Raw genomic sequence first — 15,175 nt, forward strand, 5'->3', positions numbered from 1 at the left:
AGGGCGGGGCATAGATGTGGGTTCAGAACTGTTCTTTCCAGTATCCAGCATCCTGGATACCAAATAGGTTTACTCACACCTCAAAATTTCTTTTTAAAAAAAAATCACTTATGTGTGGTTATTTTGTCTGCATATCCGGTGCCCAAGGAGGCCAGAAGAGGAGGTCAGGTCCCCCAAGGAGGCCAGAAGAGGAGGTCAGGTCCTCGGGAATTGCGCTCTTCAAGTGCAGCAAATGCTTTTAACTGCTGAACCATCTCTCCAGCCCCTCAAAGTTACTTTAGGAAGAAACTGGAGTTGGGGGAGACAGCTCAGTCAGTGGAATGCTTGCTTGCGGTGCAAGCATGAAGACTTCAATTTGATTCTAAAAAGAAAAAGAGAAAGAAAAACCAGCCAGACATGGTGGCAAGAACTTGTAAACCCAGTGCCGGAGAGGTGGAATTGGAGTTACTGGGGCTCACTGGCCAGCCAGCCTAGCCTACTTGGCAGACTCCAGAATAGTGAGCAGCCTTGTCTCCAAGAAACAAGGTGGGTGGTGGCTAAGAATAAGCGCCTGAAGTTGACCTCAGCTCCGAACGCATGTGCGCATATACACATCACACACCCCAACACACCGAAGTGTGGGGAGGAGGGGGGTCAGGGACCTCCAAGCAGGCTCCTGAACCATAGGGGTTCAGATTCAGAGTGCTGTGGACCCGTGAGGATGAGAAAAAGCTAGAAAGAAGTGGTCCTCTTGGATGACAGAATCAGGATTCAAAAGGCTTTCTTGCAGGGAAGGCAGCTAACAAGATGATGCCCAATAAGAAGGACGATATAGACCAACTCGGGTTTTAAGAGTCATTTTCATGAATGAAACATGCAGGAAGCCTGACATCATGAGGATGTCGTAGCAATATTCTGTGACTAGAAGCTAATAATGAATTATTGAAGCAGACACCAGACTGTGGCCCACCTGATTAAAAGCTTTTATTGGAGACAAACGGGGCAGGGGCAGGGGGGTGAAGGGGAATGTGAGTTTATTCTTGGTGGGGTTGGAGAGGTAATGGGTGTTTGGGTGCAGCTCTTACCTAAGAGAAACACAGTGCTGACCCACCACTGAACCCAGACAAACAGCCCGACCACTCTACCCGGGTTGCGGGAAGTTGTTGAGAAGAGAAATCTGCAGTGTTAGATCTCCTAGGGGTGCCCATAGGCAGTGGACAGTCAGTAGGAACCTTTTCTCAGGAAGGTGGCTGAGAAAAAGTTTCCTGGTGTGCCCCTAAAAACGGTCATTTCTGGTCCAGGACCTGGACTGCAGTATTCAAGTGCAAGTAAGACTTTTGAGACTAGTATATCCGGCTAGATATTGAGTGGGTTTGGGGATCCCAGCAGGGGGACCAGGTCTGCCTCCAGGCTTTGCTGCTTCTTGCCGGCTACCCTAGAGGTACCAGGGGTTGCGCGTGTCTGGGGACCCTCCTGGAATTCAGCGCCCTGCGTCGTGTTTGCACTGGGGGGCCCCCGGGCGTCAGCTCAGATCTGGGGCCGGGGGCTGGCGACGGGGAGGGGGCTGGCGGAGCTCGCGGCGCGGCCCCAAGTTTATGCTAATCCGTGCAGAGCCCGCCTCCCGCCTCCCCTGCGCGGCCCCAGCCGCGAGTAGCCCCGGCCACTCGGCGGGACGCAGCGGCCGCTCAGCTCCAGGCGGCGGAACAAGAGCGCTCCGGGGGTCGCCTAGTGGAGGCGGGAGCCGGGCTGGCGAGAGGATTCTCCGCGGGAGGCACCGCGCGGGGCCGAGTGGAGACAGAGCGCGATGGGTCACCGTCTGCCCCTGTGGGTGTGCGCCGTCGCGGCGCTGCTCTCGGAGGCGCAGGCCAAGGGCACCCCGCTCCTCGCACGGCCAGCACAGCCCGGTGCCTCCCGCTACAGCCTCTACACGACCGGATGGCGTCCTCGGCTGCGCCCGGGGCCGCATAAGTAAGTGCGGGGCCCTGCCGGGGAGGGAACGCGGAGGCGGGGGGGGCGCGTGGCGCGCCACCACTCCCACCTGCCAGGACCCGCGCGGAGGCATCGAGACTAGGGTACCCCAGCCACGAAAGGGGCGGTTCCCCCCGGCGCGATCTTTTACGCGGGCGGGCGCCCCACGTTCCAGGAGGCTGCGGGGTTGGTGAAGAACAAGTCAGCAGAGGGGGCCTGGCGCGGCGGCTGGGATCCTGGCAGTGCCCGTGGAAACCTTTCCAGCTAAGTAACATTTTCCAGCTGCTCTGCGAGCAAACTCCAGGCACAGCGGACCAGGTGGAGGGAGAGGAGGCAGGGCTCTCCTCGCCTGGAACACGCAGGGCTCCTCCATCCCTTGCCTTCTGTCTCTCCTTTGCCCCGCGCGGTTGTGGACAGACCCACGCTTACTGTAGGTAGTCGCTCCTCCCCTCCTGCGGTCTGGCCCCCCGGAACCCTGTGGGAGCCCCGAGGTGGCTGAACCACAGAGCTAGTGAGGACTTGTGGGTCCTGGGCTTGTACTGTAGAACAGACAGACTTCCACAGTGGTCGGTTTATACCCGAATTTGAATTCCAGTGGAATGTAAGATCTTGTGGGCGACTACCCAGCCCACAACCACGCTCTGCGAGCCCCCGGGCATCGGAGCAGGCTTCCTAGAAGGGAAGGCAAGGAAATGGCAACGCAGAGGCCAGAGAGCTTTTTCAGGGGACGAAGGAGGAAAGCGTGATTTAAAAAGAAGCTACTAAGTTGTGCCCTCAGAAGCTTTGAAGGCCGCGATAAGGAGTTTAGAAATAGTGAAGAAGTTGGAGAGTGGGAGAGGAAGCAGAATGTGAGGCAGGGAGCTGAGAAGGCCTTCTAGGAAGGTTAGATGGCCACCCTGTGCATTTGGCTCAGCAGCCACCCATCAAGGACAGATCAGAGCCCAGCAGTGGAACTGGGCCCAGCCCAGAAGATCTGGACCCCAGGCAATGGTCCAGGCTTCCATAGAACACAAATAGATAAAAGAGACATGGGGGGGTGTCTCCTGAGACCAAGAGGTTGGGGCTCGGGCCAAATATTCCAGAGGTGCCATTTTCCCCTCCAGGTCCCTCTGTGCCTATGTGGTGCACAGGAACGTGACCTGCGTCCTACAGGAGGGAGCAGAGAGCTACGTAAAGGCTGAGTACCACCAGTGTGGGTGGGGGCCCAACTGCCCCTCCACGGTCAGGTGAGTAAACTCCAGGCGCTGCCTCCAGCAGAGAACGGAGCCATTTCCACAAAGGGAGGGCTGCTGTACCCGGGACATCTAAGAGTCCCCATAGTGCTGCCTACAGCGGACCCGGATCCCTGAAAGAGGCCATGAAAGACCCCTGCCCCCTGTGCGCAATTCTAAACTTGCAGCAGATCTTACCCAGCAGAGACAAGGATAGGCTCAGTTTAGAGCCCAGAAACCTCAGGGATACAAGAGGGAGGCTGGGCTAAGAAGATGTGGTGGAGGCAGAGGTTAAGGAAGGAGAGGATAGGTTGATACTACACACACACACACACACACACGCACGCACGCACGCACGCACGCACGCGCGCACGCGGAGTAGGCTCTGGTGACCAGGAAAAGGTGAGGCAGAGATGGAAGCCCGAGGCTCCAGCATAGTAGGCCAGACAGGCCAGACAGGTGATGGGATATAGCTGTCTACATTCGGAGAGTTTAAATGTATCTGCGTGCAAACAGACCTACGCCCGGCTCTACCAGAGTGAGCAGGTGCATGATCAGGTAAGGGGGAGAGGTCCCCAGTGAGCCCTGCCTGCACTTTTGGGCCCTCTCTTCCTGCTCACACTAGCCTCTGAGCAGAGCTCAGAGGTGCCCCATGCCAGCTTTTAAGCAGAGCCCAGTTCCTCAAGTAAGCCAGAGATGGCTGGCAAGAAAAGCAGCTGGTGGGAGCTGCGAGAAGTGCAGGGATTGCGAGTGCAGCTCTGGTGCATTATCTCCTCCACACCCCGGGAGCTTGAAGCTTCCTCCCGACTCCCAGAGGCTCTGCTAAATCCAGAATGGACTTTCCTATGGCAGCAGGAGCTGACTGGGACCTAGTAGTCGTCTTGGGGCTAAGTCCCTACTAGCATTCTCTACACAAACAGTATCGCATGGGGCTTGTCCATCTGTCCTTCACTCCGAGGACACAGGGCCTCTGTGAGGCCCACTCCACCATATGGTTTTGTCACCTAGGGGGTCAGAAAAGGAAACCCCCTGGGAGTGGAGATTGTCTAGAATGCCAGCTAGGGGGCAGAAATCTCAGCCCACAGGTACAGGAAGTTGCTCCCTTGCCCCCTCTCTCTGATCCAGGTACCGCTCAGTGCTCAGACCCAGATACAAGATTGGTTACAAGACTGTGACAGATCTGGCCTGGCGTTGCTGCCCTGGCCTTACAGGAGAAGGCTGCCCTGAACACCTCACAGACCGTGGAGCAACCCCACCACACCAAGAGCCGGAGCTGCAAACTCCCATAGGGCAGCAGGTCCCAGACCCCAGGCCTTCTTCTTACAACAGAGAGGTCCCAAGCCCCCAAGGTGAGTCTGTCCATGGATGTCCTTCAGAAGGAGTCAGGTTTCTTAGGCTTAGTGGCAGGGTCAGGAGGGGACTGTCAAAGGCTGCCTAAGCTAGCCGGGCAGTGGTGGCGCATGCCTTTAATCCCAGCACTCGGGAGGCAGAGGCAGGCAGATCTCTGGGAGTTCGAGGCCAGCCTGGTCTACAAGAGCTAGTTCCAGGACAGGCACCAAAGCTACAGAGAAACCCTGTCTCGAAAAAAAAAAAAAAAAAAAAAAAAAAAAAAAGGCTGCCTAAGCTGTCATGGATCTGGGGGTAGAGGTGGGGAGGTACATCTCACGTGGGACATGACTGTCAGGCTCCAACCTTCCCCACTAAGACCCCATCACAAAGGTGAGGGAGCTGTGTCTCGGGATGAGGAGGACATACATGTTGGAGGGTTAAGGGTGCTCCTGGGGTCTTTCTTCTTCCTTAGGAAGAAAAGGCCAAGGGCTGTTTGGCGAGCGTCTAGAGCAGCTGGAGGGTGAAGTTCGGCGCCTGTCACAAGCATATGGCACCCTGAGTGGTCTGGTGGCTAGTCCCAAGGATCCCAATAGGATTACAGGTGACCCCAGAGCTCCCATTGAGCCTATAGGCTTTAGGGTCATCCCCGAGGGCCTGGTGGACCCAGAAGACAGAGGCAGAGGACCGCTCATACCTCCTCTGGGTGAAATCCTGAGCAAGGTGACAGAGGTGAGCAATACATTACAGACCAAGGTGCAGCTGTTAGACGAGGTGCGCGGGCTGGCTCTCGGTCACGAGGCTCACCTGCAGCGGCTACGGGAAGCCCCACCGTCCCCACTGACGTCCCTGGCACTGCTGGAGGAGTACGTGGACCAGCGGCTCCAGCGACTCTGGGGGAGCCTGCTGGATGGCTTTGAGCAGAAACTGCAGGGTGTCCAGAGTGAGTGTGACATGCGCGTGCAGGAGGTGCGGCGGCAGTGCGAGGAGGGCCAAGCAGCCAGTCAGCGCTTGCACCAGAGCCTTGATGGCCGGGAGCTGGCCCTGCGGAGGGAGCTCTCCCAGCTGGGCACTCAGCTGCAAGGTCTGACTCTGACCGGTGCAGGCACCTGCTGCGGTCAACTGGCTTTGATCAGTGCCCGCGTGGACAGCCTTGAGAGGAACCTGCAGGCTGTCACGGAGGCCCAAGGCGGCCTCAGCACCCTGGCTGCAGATGAGCTGGCGCGCCTCTCAGCTGCAATGCTCCAGGGAGGACTGGAGGGGTTGCTTGAGGGCCTCGAGACCATCAACGGGACCGAGAATGGAGCCAGGGGCTGCTGTCTGAGAATGGAGATGGGGGGCTGGGGCGTGGGTGGCTTCGGGTCTATGTTGGAAGAGCGTGTGCAGAGCCTGGAGGAGCGGCTGGCAGCTCTGACTGGAGAGCTAAGCCACCACAGTGCCACACCAGACAGATCAGCACGGCCGCTTGTTCAGACAGAGCTAGCTGTGCTGGAACAACGGCTGGTCTCCCTGGAGACCTCATGTACCCCAAGCACCACCTCGGCCATCCTGGACAACCTCGTGGCAGAGGTGAAGGCCTGGCAGAGCCGGAGTGAGGCCCTCCTACACCAGGTGGCCAGTCACACTGCTCTGCTCCAGCGGCTCAATGGCACAGTAGCCGAAGTTCAGGGGCAGCTGGCAGAAGGGACAGGCAGCTCGCTCCAAGGCGAGATCACTTTGTTGAAGGTCAACTTGAACTCAGTGAGCAAATCACTCACAGGCCTCAGTGACTCTGTCAGCCAGTACTCTGATGCCTTCTTGGCGGCCAACACGTCCCTGGATGAACGAGAGCGAAAGGTGGAAGCTGAAGTTCACGCCATCCAGGAACAGGTCAGCCGGCAAGGGTCAAGGCTTCAGGCTGGCCACAGGCAGGTCTTGAACCTGCGAGGGGAGCTGGAGAAGCTCAAGGCCGGTGTGGCCAACGTGGCTGGAGGGTTGAGCCGCTGCAGGGACACGGCCCAGGAACTCCAACACACAGTGGGCCACTTTGACCAGCGGGTGGCTCAAGTGGAGGGAGCCTATGAGAGGCTGGGCTTGTTGCCTGCCCACCTGAACGATTTGCCTACTGAGCAGCTGAGGTCCAGGGAGGGCCTGTGGGGCCACATAGACAAGCTGAACCACACGCTGGCCCAGCACACGCAGGACATTGCCCGGCTCCGGGACGACCTGCTGGACTGCAGAGCCCAGCTGGCCGAGGTGAGGCCAGGGCAAGCTGACTAGGATGGCTGAACAGAATCTAAAGCCCAAATCCCACCAACCCTGGGAATATCATCCCAGAGACCAACCCTACCCAGCAGCACCTTCCAGCCTTCCATGGCCATCCAGAGGCCACTGGGAGGATGGCCTTGGTCCAGCTCAGCGTGACTGTCACAGCCATTGAAAGCCACCTTCAGTGGGGCAGTCTGGAGGACTCAGGATAACAGTCAAGACAGGTTACACAAGATGCCGTCTCAAAAGAGCTAAGGCAAGCACATCACGCATAAAGACAAAGCTGGACTTCTGAGATGGCCTGCTGCAAATGTCTGCACTTCCTCTTGTTGCAGACACACTGGAGTTAGCAGTTGTACGAAGCTTCCAGGGCAAGACTCAGAAAGCCTGTCCACTGTTTCCTTTTCCAACCAGGGACCAGTCAACCCTTGAAGGCATCTCTTACCTTGTCCCTTGGGCTTCCATCCTTAGGTATGTAAGGCAGAGATGCCCATTGGACCTATCTGGCAGCTTCATAGGTGCTCTATCTGAACCACAGACCAGAGGCCACCCGAGGTTTCCAATTCCCCTCGTGTCCTTCAGGACAGAACAAAAGCCCGGCAGCCCAGCCAGTTCTCCGCATTCCTTTTGATCTTGCCTCACGGTGAGGGTGTAGGCAGCTGTAGACTCCCGGAGAAAAGAAGGGATCCAAGCACTGTTTGGAGACCCCACCCCAATTTATCATTTTTCTTTGAATTCACAAATACACCCACATGGTCCTTCCAGTTAGAGGAAAAAAATCTCTCCCTTGCCACCCAGGTCAGTACCTCTGGCCAAGAGCAGCCTTAGAAAGTCTGTTGAGGCAGACCCCAAGAAAGGGGCTGTAGCTGGATGGAAAGGAATCAAAACCTTGCTTTTTAACAAACTACAACAGCCTTGCCAGGAGGTTCACAAAAAAGGTGGGGTAGGGAGCTGTCATGGCGCAACTGGGAAATACATGTGCTTAGAGACTGTCCGTCTCTACTGACCCCTGGCCTCAATTTCCCCCACACGGCCTGAGCCTGCTGTGCTGTTTCCCCCACAGTCCTGCATCCTGGCTTGTGGACATTCAGTGTTTGCCCTCCCCTCTGGTGTGGCTGGAAAGCAGGCCGAAGATTAAATCTTTGAACTGGTCTAATGGTGTTTTCTTCACTAGTAGCAGTGGGAGGGTAAGCTACTGACATGTCATTCTGTGTCCCACTGTGCCTGGGATGATAGCTCATGCAGCCAACTGCACACTAGACTAACCAGCCGAAGCCAGAGCAGAATGGTCAGAAAACACCATCTGCTCTAGCCAGGACTGGGCTGAGCCCTCAGGAAGGGGTCGAGAGTGACTGGGCAGTGGTTTGGCAGGGACAAGGCTGGCAGAAACCACAATCCACAAGCCCTTCTGCAAACCCCCACCCCCCACACCCCGCCAAGTCCCTCTTTTCTCTTGTCAGAGGGGCTCTGAACCATACAGGCTTGGGGCTGAGTGTTCAAAGCATTCAGAGGGAAAAGAGATGTGTGGATCAGGAACTGTGGGCAGATAGGAACATCTGGCTTTGGAGGGGTAGTCTGGGCTCCCAGGAAGGGATGGGATAGCGGTGTTCCCACGTGGCACTCAGCCAGACCCCGAGAAAGGAGTTGTCGCTGGATGCAAAGGGGCCTGCTGATGACACCCTTCACTCTCCATCTAGGTCTCAAGTTTTCATGAGGCCACCTCCTCTATCACAATTTGAGACAAGGCCACAGTGACAGATACACCTAGGGCAGTGGTTCTCGACCTTCCTAATGCTGTGACCCTTTAACTGTTTCTTGATGTTATGGTGACCCCCTCCCAACCATAAAAGTATTGTTCTTGCTCCTTCATAATTATTTTTGTAACTTTGCTACTGCTATGAATTGTATTGTAAATATCCAGAATAGCTGATATATGGCCCCTATGAAAGGGTCACGACCCACAGGTTGAGAACCACTGGCCTAGGGGGATAGAGAATCCTCCAAGGGTCTAGAGATACATTTAATTGTTGGAGCTCAAGGCTGTACTTAGCCCTGGGGGTAGCTGACCCACCCCTGGTAGGTCCTAGGCACATGCATGGTCCCTAGGTATTCCCCATGCTCCCCACAGCCAGCTGAGCCTCAGTTGATGATGGTGCCATTTGTGCTAGAGATGTCTGCTTTGCTATTCCATTTCTTCAAGTAGATGGCCTTGTGGTGGCAGGTGCCCTGGTACTGAGTAATCACACCAAAGACAACAGCATTTGTGTTTCAGGGAGAAAGGAAGGTCTCTGGCTGCCAACCAACGTGTTGCCCCTTTGTTGGGTTGGGCCCCTGTCACTCATCTTCCAATCCTCAGCGTCCTTGGCACCCATCAGGCCTGGGTCAGAGCAAGGAGAATGGCGTGGGCAGGCTCAAGCCAGGGCATCGAAGTCCACGTGTGGCAGGGGTTCCCGCCAATAGCAGAAGTTGCTGTATTCAGGGTTGGCCAGGTCTGTGCTGGGGCCACGCACCACGGGTGGGAAAAGAAGTTCCACCACCTCCCCGAGCCGCTGGTACCTGCGGGGCAGAATGGATTGCACTGAGTCTGAGCTGTCACAGGGCAGTGGCCTTCACCGTTGGTGAGGCCCAGGATTTGGGGTCCTGGGAGAGGCGTGGGGGACATATGGCCCTTACGTGGATTTGTGGTTCTTTATGAGCTCCTGAACGAGGTCTCCCCGGGGGTTGACTGTGAAGATCCGAGATTCAGGGAGGCCTACCTGCCGGTAGGCAAAAACATCCTGCAAGAGACAGGAAGGGTTAGGGCCTTGTCTGAGCCTGCTTGCGGCAGGGAGGAAGGAGGGAGACACTCACGTTTGGTCTGTTCCCAAAGGCAGCAAAGAAGGGTTGTCCTTGGGGCAGAAACAGCTGTTGAATGTCACTCAGGCAGGCAACCTTGAATACCTCTGGCTTTTTCTCGATCACTTCCCTAGAATGGCCATGACCGTGGACAGGGAAGAGGGAAAAGGAAAGGCAAGACACCAGGGGGTCAGAAGACATGTCTGACCCAGCCTTGTCAGATACCCATGAGCAAATGCGTGCTAGGCTGGAGTCCTCGAGCAACTGTGCATTCGGTTGAAGATATGCTAGCCTTTCCCTGTAAGGGGCCCCGGGCTTGTATATGATGGTGGTTACCTGTGGAGGGCAGAGAAGAGGCTGCTGGGAGACAGTAGGATGGGGCCCTTAGGAAGGCCACAACCATGCTCGCTCACCCACTGCAAATACCCCTTGGTGAGGTCAGCCATGCCGATGGCCCGTGCTGAGCAGTACAGGAACTTGTACCCATTTCTGGAGGTGGGGGAGACAGAGCCAATCAGAGACAACCTCCATATTCTCGTTGCTCCTTGGCTATAAACTCATCTCAACTCTTGGGCTCTGGCCTTCAACCCTGGAGGAGTTTGGGAAGGCTTTGAGAGGTGATCTTGGCAGATGTCCCAGCTAGAACATGAACACTGTTTTAAGGGCTTCCTGCTACCCTGAGGTCAGCAGGTAGATGGCTCACAAGAGAACTAAGGACCAGAAAAGTTTCAGTGTTTTATGGACTTCCCAGGCTGCTTCTATTATGGGCTCTGGTGGTGCCCAAGACTGGTTTTCAAGGGAAGACATTATGGTGACCTAACATATCCTTTGACTCCCTCCGTCCAGATAAGAGCCCTGGCCCAGCCAGAGCTCAGCACTCACAGATGGATTTTGTGGTAGAGACTAGTGATGCCCTGATGTGTCCAGTCTTTCCCCAGCTGGGGCAGAATGTGGCCGAGAGCATCGGACCTAAACCAGGGAAGAAAGGTCAGTTAGGCTACCCAAATGGCTCCCACGCTCCACGGGTGTGGCCTAATGTGTCTCAGCCCACCCAGAAGAAGGCATTTCATAATGCTCCCATACACCCAGAACGAAGGGAGGTTAGTGCCCAGGCACTTCCCCCAGGCTCCTCACAGGCAGCTGGGTCTCACTTGGTGATGGTGCCATCTATGTCAGAGATGACCACCTTGTCATCCCAGTTCCACAGGTAGATGGTGGCTTTGCAACGGCAGGTGCCTTGGTACTGGGTAGTCACACTGAAGACGACATCGTTAGCTCCTTCGTGCAGGTTCAGATACCGCTGGGGATAGGCAAACGGGGAAGGTATGGTCCCTGACCACCCTCTACTTGGACTGTGGCTTTTGATCCCCACGAGCCTCTTTCTCCACTTCCTCTTAGTTCAGAGCCCCTTTCTGAGGAGTCTCATGATGGTCAAACATGGATACATGCACATGGGCAGAAGGCATCTGTGCTGCCCAGGGACCTGCACAGTGCCAGGGCACAGGAGCCCTGACTTCCCTTCAACTCTCCATGACACAAATATCGGACAGGCTATGTCTGTGACTCTCTGCCTGGCTGTCTAGGTCAGTCACGGGCTGGTTTTGACAGGGAGTTATTGTTTTGATAGGCTGGGGCACTATGGGACCATCATAGGAAGCTGCTTTGTGGCTAGGATACCTGAATCAATATTCCCCTAGAGGGAGACCTAGCCCTGAATGTGATCCACAGATAATGAGGGTGGTTGCTCCCCATCATAGCTAGGTGACCCCCGTGTTCTGGCTCATCCAAAAGTAGACAAGTACTCTATAGGGTACCAGGCAAGTGGTTGCTATCCTGTATCAGGCGGGTCAAACCCTGACAATGGGACCACAGATCTCAGGGAATCCACACAGTGATGGATGGAAGGGGTTGTCAAATTTTTTTTTTTTTTTGGTTTTTCGAGACAGGGTTTCTCTGTGGCTTTGGAGCCTGTCCTGGAACTAGCTCTGTAGACCAGGCTGGTCTCGAACTCACAGTGATCCGCCTGCCTCTGCCTCCCGAGTGCTGGGATTAAAGGCGTGCGCCACCATCGCCCGGCTGGGTTGTCAAAATCTTAAGAGCTGTTGTCAGCACGGGTGACTTCAATGAGGTGTCCAAGGGACACTGCAGGATACTGCAGGTAGATATTTTAGGACGTCAGAGGGCTTTTCCCGTCTGACCTGAGAGAAATGAGCTGGCCTATGAAAAAGTGAGCCCCCACGGCTGTTCTAGCACAGACCATCAGGGAAACTGCCTACAGAACAGAGACTGGCCCATGGTAACCTGTATCTCCTTTTGGCCCTGTGTGACTTGAATAGAATTAACACAGCCCAGCCCGTCTCCGCACTCACAATCTGCTCCGAAGACAGGCGAAGGGACTTCTTGTAGGTAGGGACGCAGCCCGGAGTGGGAGGTGGCAGGCGGGGCACTTCAAGGATCACAGGACTGTCTGGGGCATCGTCATCGCTGCTTAGGACTTCTGTCTTCTCTCTGTGGCTAATACTGGCCTGTGAGCCACCTCCCCCAGTAAAAGGTCCCTCTTTTGCTTACACTCAACCCAGGGCCTGTTCCTGTCCCTCTAGAGATGGCCTTCCCGTCAAGTGCCACCTGTGTGGGATGTCCTCCCAGGGAGGTGAGAGCCAAGCTGGAATGGAGGCCCAATCCTAACTTCAGGATGCCTCCTTGGGATGTCCACCTTGGAGAGGGTTTCCTGAACACATGTATTCTGGAATGTACCCCAAGTCCTACTTGCGTTGGCTTCAGCTGGCCCACCCTTGGTCACTTGCTCCCCAAACTTGGATGGCTGGGTCACTTCTAAGGTTAAAAAAAAGGGGGGGGGAGCCGAGTAAGCAAGTCCCTGTGTACTGGGGAAGAGAGACCCTTGACCCTTGACCCTCCCCTTAATATAGCAGCCCTTACCCAGGCTAGGAGTCTGCACACCAGCTCAGCTTTGCCATTTCCTACCAGAGGGACATTTGGCATGTCTGGGTCTCAGTTTTCCCATCTTGGAGGTGGGAACATTTCTCAGGAAAATGAAGTGCTTGGGAATTGACACCTACTATGGCTGGGGAAGAGGTTCTGGAACCCCTCACCCAACCAGGGTGGTTCTCGCCAGGCTCCAGCCCCAAGCCCTGCCAACAGGTCCAACTCACCCCTGCTGCTCCCTGGCTGCGGTTTTCTCCCTCTGGGCACTGTGCTGTGGGAAGAACTTCCATAAGCAAATTCTGTTTCCGGTCCTGTGCTGCCCTGGTGATCACTGACCACCCACCTACCTCCTCAGCTGGGAAGTCCCTGCGCCTCCAGGAAAACCACCATCGGCCACCCTTCCGAGGCATCTTCTCCTTCTCAAGTTTGTCCACAGTGCTCTGTGGGTAGATAATGGGAACAAGTTATTTCTGCAAGCAGCAAACCTACCTTATGTTGGCACTGGAAACCCCATGAGCCCGGAATCTTGGCCCAACCTAGAGAATGATACTATCAACCTCTGGAGGCTGAAGAAAATGCTGACTCTTCTTCCTCCTGAGAGCCCAGGAGTGACTCTTAACTCTGCAGAGGAGACCAAGGGCCCTTCCTGTCTCACCAGAACTCCTGGCTCTAGCCTAGCTTCCAGATCGCGTGGCCTACTGGACTGCTGAAGGTAAGCTGCATTGGGATAGTCTTAGGAATTGGTACTCTGTGCCTGACGCCTCCCAGTGGCCCCGAGAACAGACTGTAGTCAGGATTCTCTTCAATCCCAAAGACAGACAGAGACAACTTCCTGAAGTCAGTGATCCTAACCCACCCCCTCTTTGTATTCTGATCAGGACCAGACTGGGGCAGGATTACCTTGAGGAAGAAAAGCTGATTAGATGCTTGCTAAATGACCCAGCAAAGTCCAGGGCTAGGCCTGCCTACAAGGACATCAATGCCCTACAGATTCAGGTTACAGAACTCAAGTCAGAAGGACATGAGCTTGGGGTCCACCAGCCTGAATGCCAACAGGCTTGGGTGGGGGTCTCTCAAAGGCCTCAGGTGGTGGGTCTGCCTGGATAAAATGAGGAGAGTCATTTAATGAAGGGGAGTGACTTCCTTCCCACTGGCTCTAGATCCTATCTCTGTTGCCATCTGATAGAGCCAGACCCACTGAAGGGATACCATCAGCATTTAACCTTTGAGGAAGCCAAACTAAGTGAAGAATCACGGATAAAGCCAGAGTGGGGCCCTGGGTGCCTCCTGAGGGCAGAAAGGGCAGGCACAGTCCCAGGCTGATCTCACAGAGAGGGCCGGTGGCCCCAAAAGGCCAAGTGGAGATTCTGAGAAGGAAGATCAATGCTGGCTCCCTTCCCCCGTCTACACATGCTGTTCCCTGTTCCCCGCCTGAACTGCTCAGGACCGTCACCCGTTTGGCTGGCTTAGTGAGCACCTTTTCAGCAGACGTCCTGTAGTTAGCTGTCGCAGCACCAAGGCTGCTCATCCCCAGCACTCAGTTGAACTTGATGACTCTTTGATCAATTGGGCCTTCCTAGGGGATGCGTATGTTTGGCACATGACTCCCCAGACCAGATACGGCACATCATAGGTACTCAGTAGATGAGGGCTGACCAAGGAACCAGTCGCCCCTCAGTCCAGGACAGAGGAGGAGCAGAGTGGAACCCTGTTTCCCAAGCCTTATCTTTCAGATCCCAAACTCTCAAGTTTGTCTCAGTTTGGCCAATTGTTGGATCTTTATCCTGCTCTGATTTCATCTGCGTTCCTCTGATGAGAAGTCCACACCCAATAGAACCCAGCCATGGCCGAGAACCCGGGGAATGATGGGCTTTGCCCACACAGGATGGGCAAGACTCTGAGGACCTCTGTTTCCTGTCTCTAGAGTGAACCCAGTAGAGTAGCCAGCAGCCATAGGGTCCAGGGCCCATCCCTGTTCACCTATTTTTCTCTTCAAGGCTATGACTTCAAGGCCATGGCTCTAGTGGTATTCTAAGCATTACCTTGGGTAAGTTCTTCTGGAAGGCTTGCAGACAAAGGATCATGGGGGCGGCCACAGCCCAGTTATAATGCCTAGAGAGACAGAACGAGCTGTCAGAGCTGCAGCAGCTTGAGGGCATAGAGTGGGTGACTGTGGCCATCCACCACCCCCAACCTGCCACTCACTTCTCATTGATTTTCACCACGAGGTTTGGGTCATCCAGGAGCCCGGGATTTTTAGTGAGGTCCTCATAGGAGACCACGTGCTGGTTGAACTTCTCTGGGCACAGAGGCAGAGAGTGAGGGCTGATACTGCCATGTCCCACATAATCTGCTTGCCCCATACCCTCCTGCAGACCTCCTATTGGCCAGATCGTTGACCTAGCAACATGTCCCCCTTCCTGTGGTTTTTACACCTGTTTCCACTCCAGGATCTACAGGCTAGGTCAAGGCTTACTATCAAGCATTTGTGTCAAAGATGCTGGTTGAGAGTGGGTACCACGGGGCAGCCTCACATCTGTGCTACCCCACCCTCAAAAGTCTTCCCTGACTTCTCCTGCTTCCCAGAAGTCTTCCCTGCCCTGCTGTGACTTCTAGAGTGCTTCCCTGCTCTTCCTCGGCCCTAAGGAGTCATCTCTGTCCTCCTA

At 55.4% G+C, this 15,175-nt stretch overlaps 2 protein-coding genes across 2 annotated transcripts in view; one reads left to right on the forward strand and one right to left on the reverse strand.

Annotated features, from left to right (window-relative positions):
• Positions 1-1,641: 1,641 nt before the first annotated feature.
• Emilin3 (elastin microfibril interfacer 3) lies at positions 1,642-7,869 on the forward strand. Its single transcript, XM_005362987.3, has 4 exons — positions 1,642-1,947; positions 3,051-3,173; positions 4,284-4,507; positions 4,960-7,869. Exons 1-4 carry the CDS (start codon positions 1,784-1,786, stop codon positions 6,741-6,743), a joined length of 2,295 nt encoding a protein of 764 aa, XP_005363044.1. The 5' UTR covers positions 1,642-1,783; the 3' UTR covers positions 6,744-7,869.
• Positions 7,870-8,768: 899 nt separating this feature from the next.
• The window catches only part of Lpin3 (lipin 3), a 13,494-nt gene continuing 7,087 nt past the window's right edge, over positions 8,769-15,175 (reverse strand). The window contains exons 9-19 of the mRNA XM_026787196.1: positions 14,715-14,808; positions 14,552-14,621; positions 12,857-12,949; positions 12,737-12,780; positions 11,936-12,074; positions 10,718-10,866; positions 10,449-10,535; positions 9,903-10,055; positions 9,582-9,696; positions 9,405-9,508; positions 8,769-9,287 (exon numbers count right to left, since the gene is read on the reverse strand). Of these exons, the coding sequence (XP_026642997.1) occupies positions 9,143-9,287; positions 9,405-9,508; positions 9,582-9,696; positions 9,903-10,055; positions 10,449-10,535; positions 10,718-10,866; positions 11,936-12,074; positions 12,737-12,780; positions 12,857-12,949; positions 14,552-14,621; positions 14,715-14,808 (1,193 nt within the window). The 3' untranslated portion in view covers positions 8,769-9,142. The remainder of the gene's footprint in view (positions 9,288-9,404; positions 9,509-9,581; positions 9,697-9,902; positions 10,056-10,448; positions 10,536-10,717; positions 10,867-11,935; positions 12,075-12,736; positions 12,781-12,856; positions 12,950-14,551; positions 14,622-14,714; positions 14,809-15,175) is intronic.

Source organism: Microtus ochrogaster, linkage group LG8, assembly GCF_000317375.1.
Source record: "Microtus ochrogaster isolate Prairie Vole_2 linkage group LG8, MicOch1.0, whole genome shotgun sequence".
Lineage (NCBI taxonomy): Eukaryota > Metazoa > Chordata > Mammalia > Rodentia > Cricetidae > Microtus > Microtus ochrogaster.